Raw genomic sequence first — 16320 nt, forward strand, 5'->3', positions numbered from 1 at the left:
TGTCATTTTGTCACCACCTGTAGCTTAAAATGCATGGTGACCTATCATTTTTATCATATTTTTGAACATGTTACAATATATACTAAGTTTTGGAAAAGTATGAATTAATTCTTTCATTTTAATTTAGACTCCCATACCACCTTAATACTCCATTCGAAGTTATCCTGGTGTCAACAATCTTTAAATTGTGTAAGATTTAATTGATGGTGCAAGCGATGTCGTGCTGTAAATCCATATTTTCTCCGGATTCTAAGTATTGTGATCATTCCAAGTTAATCGGACGTTGATGTTTACATTGAAAAATAACCACATTTGCTTTTTTTAAATGAAAATATCTTTGGAGGTTATTGTATTTATCAAATCCTTGAAATAAGCTGTAAATTTAATTTCACTAAACTAGAAGTTTCAGATATATAGTAATTTTTACTAGTCAATTAAATATAAAAAAAAATATGATGTAAGCTGAAATTTCACGTTCATTCTGAGTCCCTATCATGAAACCATACAACTGTCGCATTTCGATATTGGTAAACACCCTGACACACACCTCTTTGTGTATTTTATCCTCCACCATGTTTTAGATTTATTGATTGATTTATTGTTGTTGTTTATTTTCACCAGTTTTAGCACACTTGAATATATTGTGGTGGCCATTTTTCATTACAGGAGAAAACAGGAGTCTCAGGGGGAGAACCCTTTGTTTTGGAAGCGCTCTCATCTCATTTACATTTGTCACCAGTATAGAAAATTAGAGGTTACAAACTATTTTTAAAAAAAATAAAAAAACGGAAATTCACTTATCAAATGGTAAAAATCATCAAACACATCAAACAAATGGAAAACAACTGTCAAAGATGCCATGCATTTAATTTAGTTCTCCCGACGTGCGTGAGTTCTACATACAACTTATTAGTGGGGTTCTAATTAAAACAATTTGAAAAACTTAAAGTTCCAGGACAGTTTTTATTATTACTGAAAATAATAGCCACATCTACATTAATAAGTCCTTATGGGTTTCTTTCAAATCGTAAGGGCCATAGTAGAAAGGTAAAAGCAAAAAAGAAAATTGATTGTGAATTTTTGGCGGTCTCACATCTTATTTTATTTTTGAATAACTGTAATTGTAACTGTATAGATAATTGCATTATAAACAAATTAAGGTAATAATTGATTGAAACAATTTCCAAATTTTGCAAAGTTGAAATAGACAATTCTGTACAAACTACTGTTAATAAGCAATGTTGTCAGGTCATTAAAGATTGCATATTTTGGCGTTAATATTGATTCACTTATAGGGTCTTTGCATCGGAACTAAACACATTTATTCAAAAACCAGTTGTTGGCATGACACGGGTTATGTTCTTCTCATATATGTTATGGTGGTATGATACTAAACCCCTAACGGGAAGGATTGTGCCTGATGTTCATATGATGAAATCATAATCTTTCAGTCAGTTTAATTGAAGTCTGGAACTGGCATGTCAGTTAACTGCTAGTTGTCTCTTTGGCACATTCCCCATTTCCATTCTCAATTTTATTAATATTTAAATATGAAAGTTTCACTGAAAAAACGAAAGTATAACTTGTACAAGTTGCATACAAAAGTTATCTAAAAACAATCTTCTTCTAAGGGAAACTCTTTACTATATTAATACAATATGATCTTATGAATAGTTCTTTCCTACATTATGATATATGGAAGAATTAATTGAATTTTCGGTAAGTTATTTAAACTTCGATTATAAAACTGTTTATTACTTATTTCTATACTGTACATTCATAGAGGATTCTCTATTCAATAATGATAACATTGATTCTTTTCACTAACTTCCTTTTACAGTAAATGCATTCAAAGATTTCATCAAACCTTTGAAAGTATGTACACATAAACATAAGCTAATATTGTATGTCTAATGTTCAAATTCATAAAATATCGATATTTGTTATATAAACTGCAAAATCAAAATGGCGAATGAAAGGGGTTCGTATTTTTTAATTCATTTTCTTTGCGTTTTATTATAATTTAGCAATTCTGAAATATATTATTTGTTTAATAATTTAACAATCCGTTATAATAAAGGCAACGACATCGCTTTTTACCTACCATACATTGATACCATAGTAAATCATTCTGAGAGAAAAATCCAGATTAACAGATGGTTTAAAGTTTATGAAACTGTTGACAATTTTCTATAGGCACATTTATCCAGTATGAAGTACATATCTGGACCTCCGACATCCATGGAGCGGGAACCGACTCTGACGTATTCATACAGTTAATTGGTACTGACTCAGAAACAGAAAAGATTGAACTACGTGACAGCAGTAACAATTTTGAACAAGCAAGGGAAGATGAGTTTCTGGTAAAACAACAGTAATTGTTAAGGTTGTGCGCTCCTTTGTTTCGAAAACTAAATTTTTAAAAGACTAATACATTGATAGTATTTAGATAAAGGAAAAAGCAGAAAATATGAAGGGTGTGTGTCATTGGTTTTGAGAAATAGTCAAATGAAAATTTACTAAATATTTCAACTTGTTTAAGTAATTATTGTATATGATATATGTTCTTGCTCCTATTCATACTATCTTACATAGACAATATTTTGTATGAGAAGAGCAAGACCATATTAATAAAATTCAAATAAGTGGAAATCAGAAGAAAATTGTTTTAAAGAGTTAATTTAAACACGGGGGAAAAAAAAGAGAGAGAAACATTCCTTGCTTCAAACGATCGTGGTTTCAGTTATAGACGAAACAGTCAACAAGAAAAGTCGTATTAAGGAAATTCGCTGCTCAGTTTCAAAATAAATAGCTTTCCTCAACCCTAGTATAAATTGATAGGGGATTAATTGAGGAATCAAAAAAGCAAAAAAAATATAGGGGTCAATGTGCTTGTTTTTTGAGATATTAGCCATTGGAATTTTGACCGGAAAATGTTCTCTCTCTTTTTATAGCTTTAGCATTGACCAGTTAAAGTTCTCAAAAACTATATAAAACTTATAAAAAGAAAAATGGGGGTCCATGGGTAATTTTTTTAAGGCATTCTTATTGATAAAACCAGAGGATTTCGAAAATCTGACAAAAATTCCAAAACTTGACAAGCAAACATCCTTAAAATTGACTCCAGCGAAGGGAAAATACAGATACACCAGATTTAGACAATGTGTCCACGAAAAAGGAATTCAGTTAGTAAATTGTGTTGATTCGGGTCGGAGATGAATTGTGCGTTACAGCAAAGAATGTTAGAACTATACCTTTATGGTCAAAATAGTATTACTAATACTCATATGAATCGGCCCGTTAATAAACAAACGAGTATGGTCGGTCCATATGAGTTATTTATGAATATGTTCATGAAAATACGCGAGTGGCCAAAATACGCATTACGTTCCAATTAATATATGCATATATATATATATATCGGTTTAGCAGAAAGTAAAAAAATCCAAGAAGGGAAGTCCGAGCTTGACAAAAAATAATTTTGCTCCTACCAGTGTTCATTGTTTCATCATTAAATTTTATTCTAACTTAGCGTTATGGCACTGTTCCCTGTCACAGTTGTTTTCAAGTATAATAGACAACGTCAGCTTTTATTTGAACCTTGAGCATATTGTCGATTGTTCTTTTTTTTCATTTAACGCATGACTTAATATTTTATGTACATCTAACATTATCTGTAGCTAGAAGCCGCTGACATTGGTGACATAGGGAAAATAAAAATTGGACATGATGGATCTAGTTTCATGTCTGGATGGCATCTTCATAAGGTATGGAACTGTTTAGAATAAAGTCACAACAAAGCATGAACATGGAAAAATACAAGAGCACAGCAACCCATAATTCGAAGAAACACAAACAACAAATAGGCCAACTGAAACAATACGAACAAACAACAGACCCCCCCTCCCCCACAAATAATACGTAAAAAAGAATCGACAACACGTAACACTCCAAATACCGGTATTGAAAGGTAAACCCAGGTGTTTCAGAATTGTATATGCAGTTCCTGACATAACATATCAGTTAGATGATATCTGAATAATAGTTTTAGCGACTTACTGTGTTTCTAATTGGTGTCATGTAGACTGTCCTTTGATAGTCTCCAAAACAAATCTTCACAAACCTAACATAATTAATTTTGTCCTGATGATTTTATCCCCTGTTAAATGCATTATAAACAGGTGAACAATTGCGTACCCATAATTGTGCACTTGCCGAAATGTATCATAATCAAATTTATAGACTGGTAAACCAAAATACTCTTATTAGTTTGACAATCAACAGCTTTTGAAAACGAAAGATTCAAAAGTCTCTTAAGCCAAGTTTGGTAAAACTTAATCACTGAAAACGACATTACCGAGATCGAGTCTCATTGCTATGAAGAAGGTTTGGTAAATATCACCTGTTGACTGAGATCGGGAATCTAATGTCTCAGAATAGATAAACATATTGATGAATTAAGGTCGATACTCTAAAAGCATGGTTTTGTTAAACATCACATATTAGAAAAGAAAGAATCGAGATGCTAATCATCCAGGTTTGGCAAACAACTGATTTGTAAACTCAGTTTGGTAAATATATATATATGTTGTTAAAGAAAGGATCTATAATTAAAGGCAACAGTAGTATACCGCTGTTCGAAATTCATAAGTCGATTGAGAAAAAAACAAATTCGGGTTACAAACTAAAACTGAGGGAAACACATCAAATATAAGAGGAGAACTACGACACAACAGAAACACAACACTTAAATGTAACACACACAGAAGCGAACTATAATATAACAATGGCCATTTTTCTGACTTGGTACAGGACATTTTAAGAAAAAAAACCAGTGCTTTCATGGCAATTTTAAATATAACATTACAATGACAACAATACATGACATGACTACAGTACTAATAAATGCAAGAACATTCAGGACTGTTACAAAGAAATACACAAATAGATATTACAATAGGACATTTCGACATGCTAATAGTTATCAAAGGTACGAGGCTTATAATTTAATACACCATAAGTGCGTTTCGTCTACATAAGACTCACCATAATGTAAAAGAAAAAGAAGTTTGATAAAATTAGTTGTTGAAAAAAAGACCGAAAGTCTAATAGGCCAGATTTGATAAAAATCGGAATCTTAAAAGCTTGGTTTGGTAAAAGCATACATTGTTGGTAAAATTATCGAGTCTAATGAGTCATATTTTGTTCTCAGCGATGCATCGATAGTGAAATAAATAAGTTTTTCTTGATTAAACGGTGATCATATAATGGTATTGAATTGTAAACAGTCAAACGGATTTACTGAAAGTTTTAGTATCCACATCTGATTCACATCACCCATAGAGTATGTGTTTACACAGTAAATCTTAATCCCGTTTAGTATAGAACCAATGCTTACAATTTTCTTGAAATCTTCTATTTAAACTGTTAAATTGGCAGGAGCTGACCTTCGTAGTCATGAGTCCTTTTCTATTCAGCACTGTACACACAATCCATTTGTTTAATTCCCCCATGGTAGACACATTGATATCATGGCGCTTCATATGGACTTTGTTTTGTGAACATGAAATCGACGAAGACTAATATTATACTTGATGTGTTTCCCTAGATTTAAGTGTGTAGATTGGATTCGTTTTCTTTTAATCGATTCATGACTTTTGAACACCGGTATAAATAAAGGCAACAGTAGTATACCGCTGTTCAAAACTCATAAATCCTTGGACAAAAAACAAAATCGGGATAACAAACTAAAACCGAGGGAAACGCATTAAATATAAGAGGAGAACAACGACATAACACTAAAATGTAACACATATAGACAAAATCCCACGAGAAAAACAAATATAACATATATATATAACATCAAAACCAAATACATGAATTTGGGATAGACAAGTACCGTGACACGTCTTATCGCAATGTGAATTTACACTCAAAAATAAGAGAAAACAAACGACACAACGTTATAATGTAATACACACAGAAACGAACTATAATATAACAATGACCATATTCCTGACTTGGTACAGGGCATTTTTAAAGGAAAAAATAATACTGTTTCCTTTCTTATTTCTTTACATAGAAATACATCGGCTCTGAACACGAGTTGAGATGGGTTTTTTTAAAGATAAATTGAAGAATATTTTATGTTGGTACTGATATATAATACAGGTATTCATTAAGAAGCGACAAAACAATGGAACAACCAAGTCACAGCACCAGACAACACCAAACTACGACACAAAGGAATACGATGGAATCGAAACAGACGATTATTGGTTTATCGTCGATCGTTGGTTTGATACATCTGAAGACGATAATAAAATAGTAAGAGAATTGTTTCCAACGGACAAGAAAGGCAATCCGCTTTTTGTAATGGAAGGTAATTGTACATTAAGTTATTGTATTTTTTGTATTATATATTCATAAGAATTGGCATCGTGATTTGCACAACGACAACATGATCATTCAATTATCTAAGCATCCATGATGTAAAGAGAAATTCATAACATTATTTTAGTATTATTTTTTTTACTTTATTTGAATTTTTATAGAAAAGACGATGAATATACCAACGCCTGCAACGAAAGACGAAGCTACAACTGTCCAATACAGTCCAAATATTGAGCGCCAAGAGAGTCCTCATTATGAATCTACAGAACGAACAAATAATCGAGATGACCCGTTTTATGTGCCATCAGCCTATGACAAGGACCCCAAAGCTGAACTGGAAACTATTAAGCAGCACAGGAGTATACAAAGAAATACAAGAAGTACAAGTAAAACACCGAGTAGAAAGGGAGTTACAGAATCCTCATTGACCAATACAGTTTATTCACCAATTCAAGAAGAGAATACACAAGCAATTTTAGATATCCACTCCGAAGATAATCAGTACTATACAAATGATTTTCAACATAACCTTAGTCCAGAAGTAAGTTTTATTTCATATTTCAGCCAATACTTACATCTCATATATCCAAGTGAACTTGAAATTAAGGATACCACTGATACTAGAAGGACTGCTTCATACCTTGATCTTTTCCTCAATATTGACGTAGATGGACGACTTCACACGAAAATCTATGATAAACGGGACGATTTCAACTTCCCAATTATCAATTTCCCATTTCTCAGCAGTAACATACCCTCTGCCCCTTCGTATGGTGTTTACATATCACAATTGATACGTTATTCTCGTGCTTGTTCACACTATACGGACTTCATATACAGGAGTGTGCTCCTTACGCAGAAACTGCTCCAACAAAGTTATGAGGAGGACAGATTAAAATTGACACTCCGTAAATTTTATGGACACCATCACGATTTGGTGGATCCATACGATGTTTCATTGACCAAACTAGCTAAGGACATTTTTACCACATGGTAGATTGTGTTTTGTCATAATGTCGTCTAATCTTTTAATTACCAAACGTGACTTATTCCCGATTGTGACTGTTTTGCCGAGTGTGAACTCGCATTACTATAAGACGTGGTACGGTACTTATCCATCCCAAATTCATGTATTTAGTTTAAATGTTTAATGTTATATTTGTAATTCTCATCGGATTTTGTCAAATGTGTTGACGTCTTTTCTATTATATTTATGTGTTATGGTAAAGAAAATTAATCACCGCCTTCATTTATCAGATTTGATTTCGTTCAAAGTAATCAGTACGATATTTTAGGTTTGAAGTTAGATTCATAACAAACCTGACATAGTTTTATAATATAGTTAATTGCTACCTCAGTTTTATATTAATAAGAATTAAAATGTGCTTTGTTATTAAATGCAATATCAGTATTTAGTTCAAATATATAATCTTAAATTAATCCTAATTCTATCTTATTCATTCTTATGTGACGTCATTTTTCATTTTTTGATGCTCAGTTTTACTAATTCAAATGACGTCATTTTTTCGTCATTTTTCAGTTTCAAATAGGACGTCACTTGGCGTAGAGGTTTAAACGTATTCGGATGTGTCTACTTTTGTGTTTCAAATGTCTGGTTATGTAAATGTATTTCAGTTGTTTCCTGTAATTAGTTAATACTTCAGCTTTATCATGTACATCTTTTGTATATTCATTTTATTAAATTTACTGTTTGCAAAAGTATAAATTACTCTAAATTATAGGGATTTTCTGGTAACTTAACAGAAAACCCTTGCCGTTTTTGGCACAACCTTTTTGATCTTTTGGTCCTCGATGCTGTTCAACTTTGTACTCGTTTCGGCTTTCAAACTTTTGTATCTGTGCGTCACACATAGGTCTTGTGTGGACAAAATACACTTCTGGCGTATAAAAATTTTGAACTTGTTGCCTTTTGTTGGCTGTTGTTCGTGTGATTCTTTGTCAATTGTGTTCTCCAATTTATTTATATTGTAGTCCTGTGTTGTCATTTTGATGTTATATTTCATATGGCCATAAAAGTGCGAGGTTTGGCATGCCACAAAACCAGGTTCAACCCACCATTTTTTCCTTTAAAAATGCCCTGTACCAAGTCAGGAATATGGTCATTGTTATATTATAGTTCGTTTCTGTGTGTATTACATTATAACGTTGTGTCGTTTGTTTTCTCTTATTTTTGAGTGTAAATTCACATTGCGATAAGACGTGTCACGGTACTTGTCTATCCCAAATTCATGTATTTGGTTTTGATGTTATATATATATATGTTATATTTGTTATTCTCGTGGGATTTTGTCTATGTGTGTTACATTTTAGTGTTATGTCGTTGTTCTCCTCTTATATTTAATGCGTTTCCCTCGGTTTTAGTTTGTTATCCCGATTTTGTTTTTTGTCCATGGATTTATGAGTTTTGAACAGCGGTATACTACTGTTGCCTTTATTTAAGTTGCAAAATATAAGATTTACAGTCTACATGACCCTGAAAAAGCTTCGTAATTTGTTTGATGGTTCATATCATGTCATATTTTTTGAATAAATCACACCTTCATATTTTTTCTCAGCATATATACCAAGTTAATTAAAACAGTTGCCTTTTAGCAGTTACAAGTTGCATACGCAATGATAAATTAAAGCATGTTATAACTAAAAGAAAAATTGTGCTGTGAACATATGCACTGTAAATATAAAAAAGAAGATGGGTATGATTGCCAATGAGACAACTCTCCACAACAGGCCAAAATGACACAGAAGTTAACAATTATAGGTCACTGTACGGCCTCCAACAATGATCAAAGCCAATACCGCATAGTCAGATATAAAAGGCCCCGAAATGACAATGTAAAACAATTCAAATGAGAAAAGTAACGGCCTTACTAATATATAAAAAATGAACGAAAAACAAATATGTAACACATAAACAAACGACAACAACTGAATTACAATAAAACAGCTTTGTCATAAACTTTGGCAAATATGGTCTTTTTACTGATGCCCAATACCAAACTATTTGCAAATCCAAAACCTTGCACAAACGTTGAAGAGTTGATTTAATCAAAAAAGGACTGAGAACTATGGATTAAAGAGATACATTTCATAATTCAGTATGAATTCGAAATATAATCACATTTTATCTAATATCCTAAATTGAGTTTAAAAATTTATTTAAGTGTTTTAATGAGAAGATGTTAGTCTTTTTTGTTTCTGGTAGGGCAACTGTATATTGCAATAACTACAGTATAATCACTTATATGAATATGATTTGTTGTCAACTTGGTTTTATGTAGCTTAAGGGTGAACATGATTACTATCGGTGCATTTGATTTTGTTCAGTATGTGTATAGAGTATAGACATTATTATCGCTAATGGACATTTGCGGAAACTGTCATACACCTACGATTAGGATTACACTTACACTTACAGGTAACATTTAAATTGTGGGGTGTCTCAAAGTGTAAAAATAAACCGTCAATCCAAAACAATGTAACGATACTGATGATTTTCTGTAGTTGAACAATGATTTTTTTTCTAATATATTTGCAGCAATGTGTAAACATAATTATTGTATACGGTGTTATCCAGGATGAAAATGCTGTAATTGTACGAAGTATGACAGAATGAACTAACATTATTTTAAAAATAAATTTAACATGAGACGTACAAAATATCGCAATTGTCGTTGCAGTAGCTAGATTGGGACAATTGCTGAAAACAGGCAGCAATACTTTGTGTTAGGAAAGATCTCGAGGGAAAGATGATGGAGCATGTTTATGTTAAGACATACTTTCTCTCTTTTATGTTTTTTAAAGAGAAAATACAGCGGACGGGTGTTTTTGAGTTACTTATTCTTCATGAAATTTCACTTGCCGTTCGGTATAACTTTGAAATCTTTTATTTTCCTGAATAGGACAAACCCTTTCTTGTACGTTTTGGTTTAAATAGAAAAACAATCACAACTATTCCGGAAAAAAACCCAAAAAACAGTAATCAGCGAACTTCACCATGTCGGAAATATATTTTAGATTGTTCGCCAGACTCTGTTGAAATGGAAGAATAGGTGTACTCAAATAATTAAAACTTTGCTATCTATGTTTTCAACAGCAACAAACAAAAAATGACAAACGAGTTCCAAGTTGTTTTTCTTTTATGCAATTGTTATAATATAAATTTTGGGAATCATTAAGTATGGACGAGTTTTTTTTTCGCAGTGTCGATAATTATCCCCCTTGAACATGGGTGGCACTGGTTTGCTCGAAACATGAGCTTTTATCCCTGTTCCGAGACTGGTACTATTTTCATTGAATTTTAATATAGAGTGCACTGACGAAGCAGGGGTTTATGCAGTCATTTTCAAAAGGGGATATAAATAAAGGCAACAGTAGTATACCGCTGTTCAAAACTCGTAAATCTATGGACAAAAAACAAAATCGAGGTAACAAACTAAAACTGAGGGAAACGCATTAAATATAAGAGGAGAGCAACGACACAGCATTAAAATGTAACACACACAGAAACGGACTAAGCATTAGACAAAATCCGATGAGAATAACAAATATAACATCAAAACCAAATACATGAATTTGGGATAGAAAAGTACCGTGACACGTTTTATAGTAATGTGAATTCACACTCAAAAATATATAAGAGAAAACAAACGACACAACGGAAACACAACGTAAAAGTGTTACACACACAGAAACGAACTATGATATAACGATGGTCATTTTTAAAACCCAAGATAAGGGGGGGGGGGGGCGGTCCGACAATATGTCCCTATTCAAAAGATGTCGAGGTTTCATTTGCTTATTTATTTATTTTTAACTCACATTCACATTTTGTCTTAGTTCAATTCCCATATCACCTTAGTATTTTGTTTACCCTTTTTACCTGAAATTTACAGCTAAGGCAAAATGGGAATACATCGTTCCAACCACCGCAACAGCGCGTGATCTCTCACTGCGACCGCAGTTCTATATGTTATTGATTGTTAGGGATACAAATGCAAAGTGTAGCAGGCGAGAAGAAATTGATAAAAAATCACAATCTAGTTAAGTCGGCAAGGCAACAGTTTCGGATACAAAGTTGTAATAGAGCATAACAAAAACGACACCAACATAACTATTTCAATTGAAACAGTGTGTAGAGTATCCTCTGAGCAATATTTTTGCTGGTTTTCGTATACTAACCATGAACACATTTATTTTCCACTCATTGTTGATTGTATATCTGCATGATAATATTTATTTTTTATGTTTTATTTCGATCTAGATAGCTTCTCCCTCTGAATTATCTTTGTATCTAAGTGAAGAGACTGACGGAGCTGTCGGATCCATACGACGGACATTACAGTTATTCCAATGATTCAACGTGTTCCTCACAAACAAATATCAAAAGACGAAGACGACAAAGAGTGAAATCTCGGTTGTAGATAATATACTTCCGGGAAATTGACAAGGATGTCAGCTGCTTATTCTCAGCCTTCCTTGTTTGCGTAAGAGCGTGATGAATAAAATGGATTAACGTAAGATCAAATGTAAGAAGGATAAGTGACGGCCATTTCATTGTTTAAATAAAGTAAGAAGGACAACAATGAACAGAATGAACACAAGACATATTGTATTACTGCTTGCCATTGTAACAATCTTTGAGTTTTCGTTTTGTCTTCAAATTTTTATACTCTGAAATTGGTGTCAAAGCGACTTTTGAGAGTAGTTTATTTTTCATATGTCAGTTAAATGTGTATTCTGGAGAGTAACTTACCTATGATTTATGAAAGATTTCTACAAAAGGCCAAACAAAGCAACAGTAGTATACCGCTGTTCGAGAGTCATACATCGATTGAGAGAAAAAAATCCGGTTTACAAATAAAACGAGGAAATCAACGAAACAACAAAAACACTTAAGTCCAACAAAAAACCAAATGACAATGTAATACACACAGAAACGAACTATAATATAACAACTGCCATTTTCCTGACTTGATACAGAACATTTCAAGAAAAATGATGGGTGGAACTTGGTTTTGTGGCTAGCCAAACCTCGCGCATTTATGCAAATGTTAATATAACACAAAAATGAAAACATTACTTGCGGGACTACAGTACAAAAAATACAAGAACATTCAGGACAGAGAACTAAACATTTCGACATGCTAATAGTTATCAAATGTACCAGGCTTATAATTCAATACGCCAGACGCGCGTTTCGTCTACATCAGACTCATCAGTGACGCTCAGATCAAGTTAGTCAGAAAACCAAACAAATATAAAGTTAAAGAGCATTGATGTCTCAAAATTCCAAAAAGTTGTGCCAATTCCGGCTAAGGTTATCTCTGCCTGGAATAAGGAAATCCTTAGTATTTAGAGCAATTCGTACTTTTGCAAACAGTAAATTTATAAAACAAAGAAATGACTAACTGGTTTGTACTTTTGAAAGCCAACGTATCGGCATAAATAAAATAAAATGTACTTAAGGCTAGTTACAACTATATTAACATTGAGTACTAAGAAGCAAATACCGGGTTATTTTAATAAAGTGCAGTTGCTTAAAATCTTATACTAATACGTTAAAACTGACAAGTTGAAAATCTGCCCTTTTGAAAAAAAAGATAAATTAACATGTTTGCATTTGTTATTAGAAAAAAAAAGTTTTATTTTTATCACAACTATTTCTAAATGTCTTCTTTTTTCTGAATATGTAGTTCTCTTTATCGTACAGCCGATAACATTTGGCAACAAATATATATGATCTTTTCACCTACTAAAAAAAGTAAAACACTTAAGAAATTTATCAAATCTTTTTATTTTTCAATGGAATATGTAGAAAAACGTATACCTACTAAATGCTTCGATTAAGAAGATGAGGTATGAAAGGCTATCAGACAACTTCTGAGGATATTTTACGAGGAGGGTTGCTCTCAGGTCACTATGCATACGGAAAATATGTCGGCGAATTGCTTCCTGGAAGCAAACAATTAAAAAAAAAAAAACTTCTTCTAAATGTGGACAAATTAAAGAATTTTCCTCAGAAAAAAGTATATGTACATGAGTTATATAATGAAAACTATCCATTTAGTTATTAAAAACATACGCATGATTTTTTTTTTAATTTGAGGTTTCTTATGACTTTAATTAATTGATAACAGTTATTAGTATTGTAACTTTATGCCTTCTGACTAAATCTGTTCAAAGGTTTGATTAGCATTTGAGGTGAATGATGATTGTTTGTGCTTTGTATAAAATATTACCATGCTAAATGTCTGGACGTATGAGATGTCTTCACGTTGTTTTATATTTACGAATAATAAATGTTTGGTAGGGTTGTTATATCGAGGACCGCAGTATAATATTTTTATTCAGTAAAACAGAGATTACTTTCGTTAAAAGCAAATACGTTGTCTACACGAGCGAATATAATTTTTACACGTCCGACTCTCCACGTTGCCTAGTTTGACCTACCCTTTTTTCATAAGAGTATTTGCATCTGTCTTCTACATTTACTTTGATAACTGAAAGTAATCTATCAAAATCAGTATCTGGATGTTACTACTAATTTCTGCTGCCCTTGATTTTTTTATTATGAAATCACTTTCATATTGATCCCTACCCCAACAGCAATTGTTATAGAATTGTTTAGATTATTCACTACAATTTTGAAATGTGGGGTCGAGTTTTCTTACTTGTAAAATCAGCGAGTTTCTGGTTGATTTTTGAGAAGGATGGAAATCAGGCCAGGGCGACGTCTTCTCTATTTAAAAGGACTGTAAATGCTTCTTTGACTCATCAATCTCATAAACAATTGTCAAACTGGTTATTAATAGGTAGCATGTACCTGCACTTTCTCTAATCAAGTGCAAAGTCGTAATCCGAAATAGGCAGATTGCCACAAAATATATAGCGACTTGAAACTAATTTAAATTTAACCCAATCAGTTTTCATCACTTTATTTCCCTCAACTCTTAAGATTACACACTTTTTCAAGGTTAAGATAATAATAATTTGTAATATTTTCTGTCTACTTTTAGGCAAAATATTCTTAAAAGAGCCATCTTCAAAGAAAAATAAAACAATATTTTTATTATATCAATCATTATGTATCATGTTTATTGAACTTTTTAACTTAGGAAGTGTTGTATAACACATTTCTCAAAATAGAAGTTTCCTGATTTGCTACGTATCAGGTACGGTTGGTACGTAACACAACCGTTGGTGCTGTTTTGGAGATATCATTTAATGCATGAGATTATTGTATTCATGCTGATGAAATTAAAGAAATCAAATTGCATATCAGCGATAAAAATCTTTTATTTTTTATTTATTTACGATTACACTGCTTCCAGAACACTTCGTTCGTGATTTTAAACGAGAATATTTATTTTTGTGCACAAGAGAATGAATCAAACAGTCCTTACTAGAACTGAGTTGCCTCGACCTTTAGATTCTAAATATAGATTTGAGTTTCTGTTTTTTTGGCTTTGATTTTGTTTTGTATATATTTAGCAAATAAATTAGACTAAAGAATGTTTTCTAAAACTAAAATAGAATTAATAATATCTTACTGGTGTCGTTATAACAATTTTACGTTTAAATGGTAAAATTGTGTTGACTTAATTAAAATCAATTGTTATTCATTTAGTTATCATTTCGATCATTGCAGCATCATTTTTTTTTAAACGCAACACACATTATAAAAATACGGATCTATCTTTTCCTTATAGTTTGTCACTGAACTTTTCGGGGTGGATGTAATCGTTCCCTTGATACCATCTTACGGTGTTTATATATATATAAAAAAGAAAATAAACAATATGACAATAATACATAAATAACATCGGACTACTAGCAGTTAACTGACATGCCAGCTCCAGACTTCAATTAAACTGATTGAAAAATTATGTCTTCATCATATGAATATCAGGCACAATCCTCCCCGTTAGGGGTTTAGTATCATACCATCATAACATATATGAGAAGAACATAACCCGTGTCATGCCAACAACTGGTTAATTAATAATAAATGTGTTTAGTTCCGATGCAAGGACCCTATAAGTGAATCAATACTAACGCCAAAATATGCAATCTTTAATGACCTGACAACAGTATCGTAACTATATCCCTTCTTAATAAGTCTATTTAAAGGTTTTGTTAGCTTCTGAGGTGAATACTGACATTTTTGTGCTTTATAAAGAATATTTCCATAAAATATTGGATGTGAAATACCTGAAGGTATAAGAAGTCTGTATGTAGAGCTATATTTCCGAATGATGTCCTTATATCGATGATAAAATTTAGTAAATGTTTTGACTAGTTTGTGATATCGAAAACCCTGGTGTAATAATTTTTCAGTAATACATAAATTTCTCTCGTTAAAATCTAAAGCATTGTTACATACACGAGCGAATCGTACAAGTTGAGATATATAAACACCGTAAGATGGTGACAGGGGAACGTCACCATCTAATATGGATAATTAACGATAGGAAATGAGAAATCATCTCTTTTATCATAAATGTTAGTATTAAGCTTTCCGTTAATGATATATATATCAAGATCGAGGAAAGGGCAGTGGTCATTGTTAGTATGAGCTTTATTTAAAGTAAGTTCAACAGGATAATTTTTTAAGTATACATACTGAATTCGTCATTATTGAGAGCCAAAATGAAGATGTTGTTTCGATGGGTCTTTGCTGATTTTTGTCATAAATTGTAACTCATAGCAATACAAAAACAGGTCCGCTATAAGTGGTGCACAGTTAGTCCCGATGGGAATTCCGATAACCTGACGATATACGGAATCTCCAAAGCGAACAAAAATGTATCTAGTAAAATTTCAAGGGCAGATATAGTATCAAAGCATGTCCAATTGACATAGTTTTTTTGTTTATTGCTACTAAAAAATGACCTAAAAAAACATGTT

At 32.2% G+C, this 16320-nt stretch overlaps 1 protein-coding gene across 1 annotated transcript; it reads left to right on the forward strand.

Moving 5' to 3' along the window:
- Window positions 1-1878: 1878 nt before the first annotated feature.
- Window positions 1879-13501, forward strand: LOC139513048 (uncharacterized). The gene is made up of 6 exons (XM_071301159.1): window positions 1879-1981; window positions 2197-2363; window positions 3681-3767; window positions 6172-6382; window positions 6555-6934; window positions 11675-13501. Exons 1-6 carry the CDS (start codon window positions 1966-1968, stop codon window positions 11765-11767), a joined length of 954 nt encoding a protein of 317 aa, XP_071157260.1. The 5' UTR covers window positions 1879-1965; the 3' UTR covers window positions 11768-13501.
- Window positions 13502-16320: the final 2819 nt, after the last annotated feature.

The sequence above is a fragment of the Mytilus edulis genome, chromosome 2, assembly GCF_963676685.1.
Source record: "Mytilus edulis chromosome 2, xbMytEdul2.2, whole genome shotgun sequence".
In the NCBI taxonomy this organism is placed as follows: domain Eukaryota; kingdom Metazoa; phylum Mollusca; class Bivalvia; order Mytilida; family Mytilidae; genus Mytilus; species Mytilus edulis.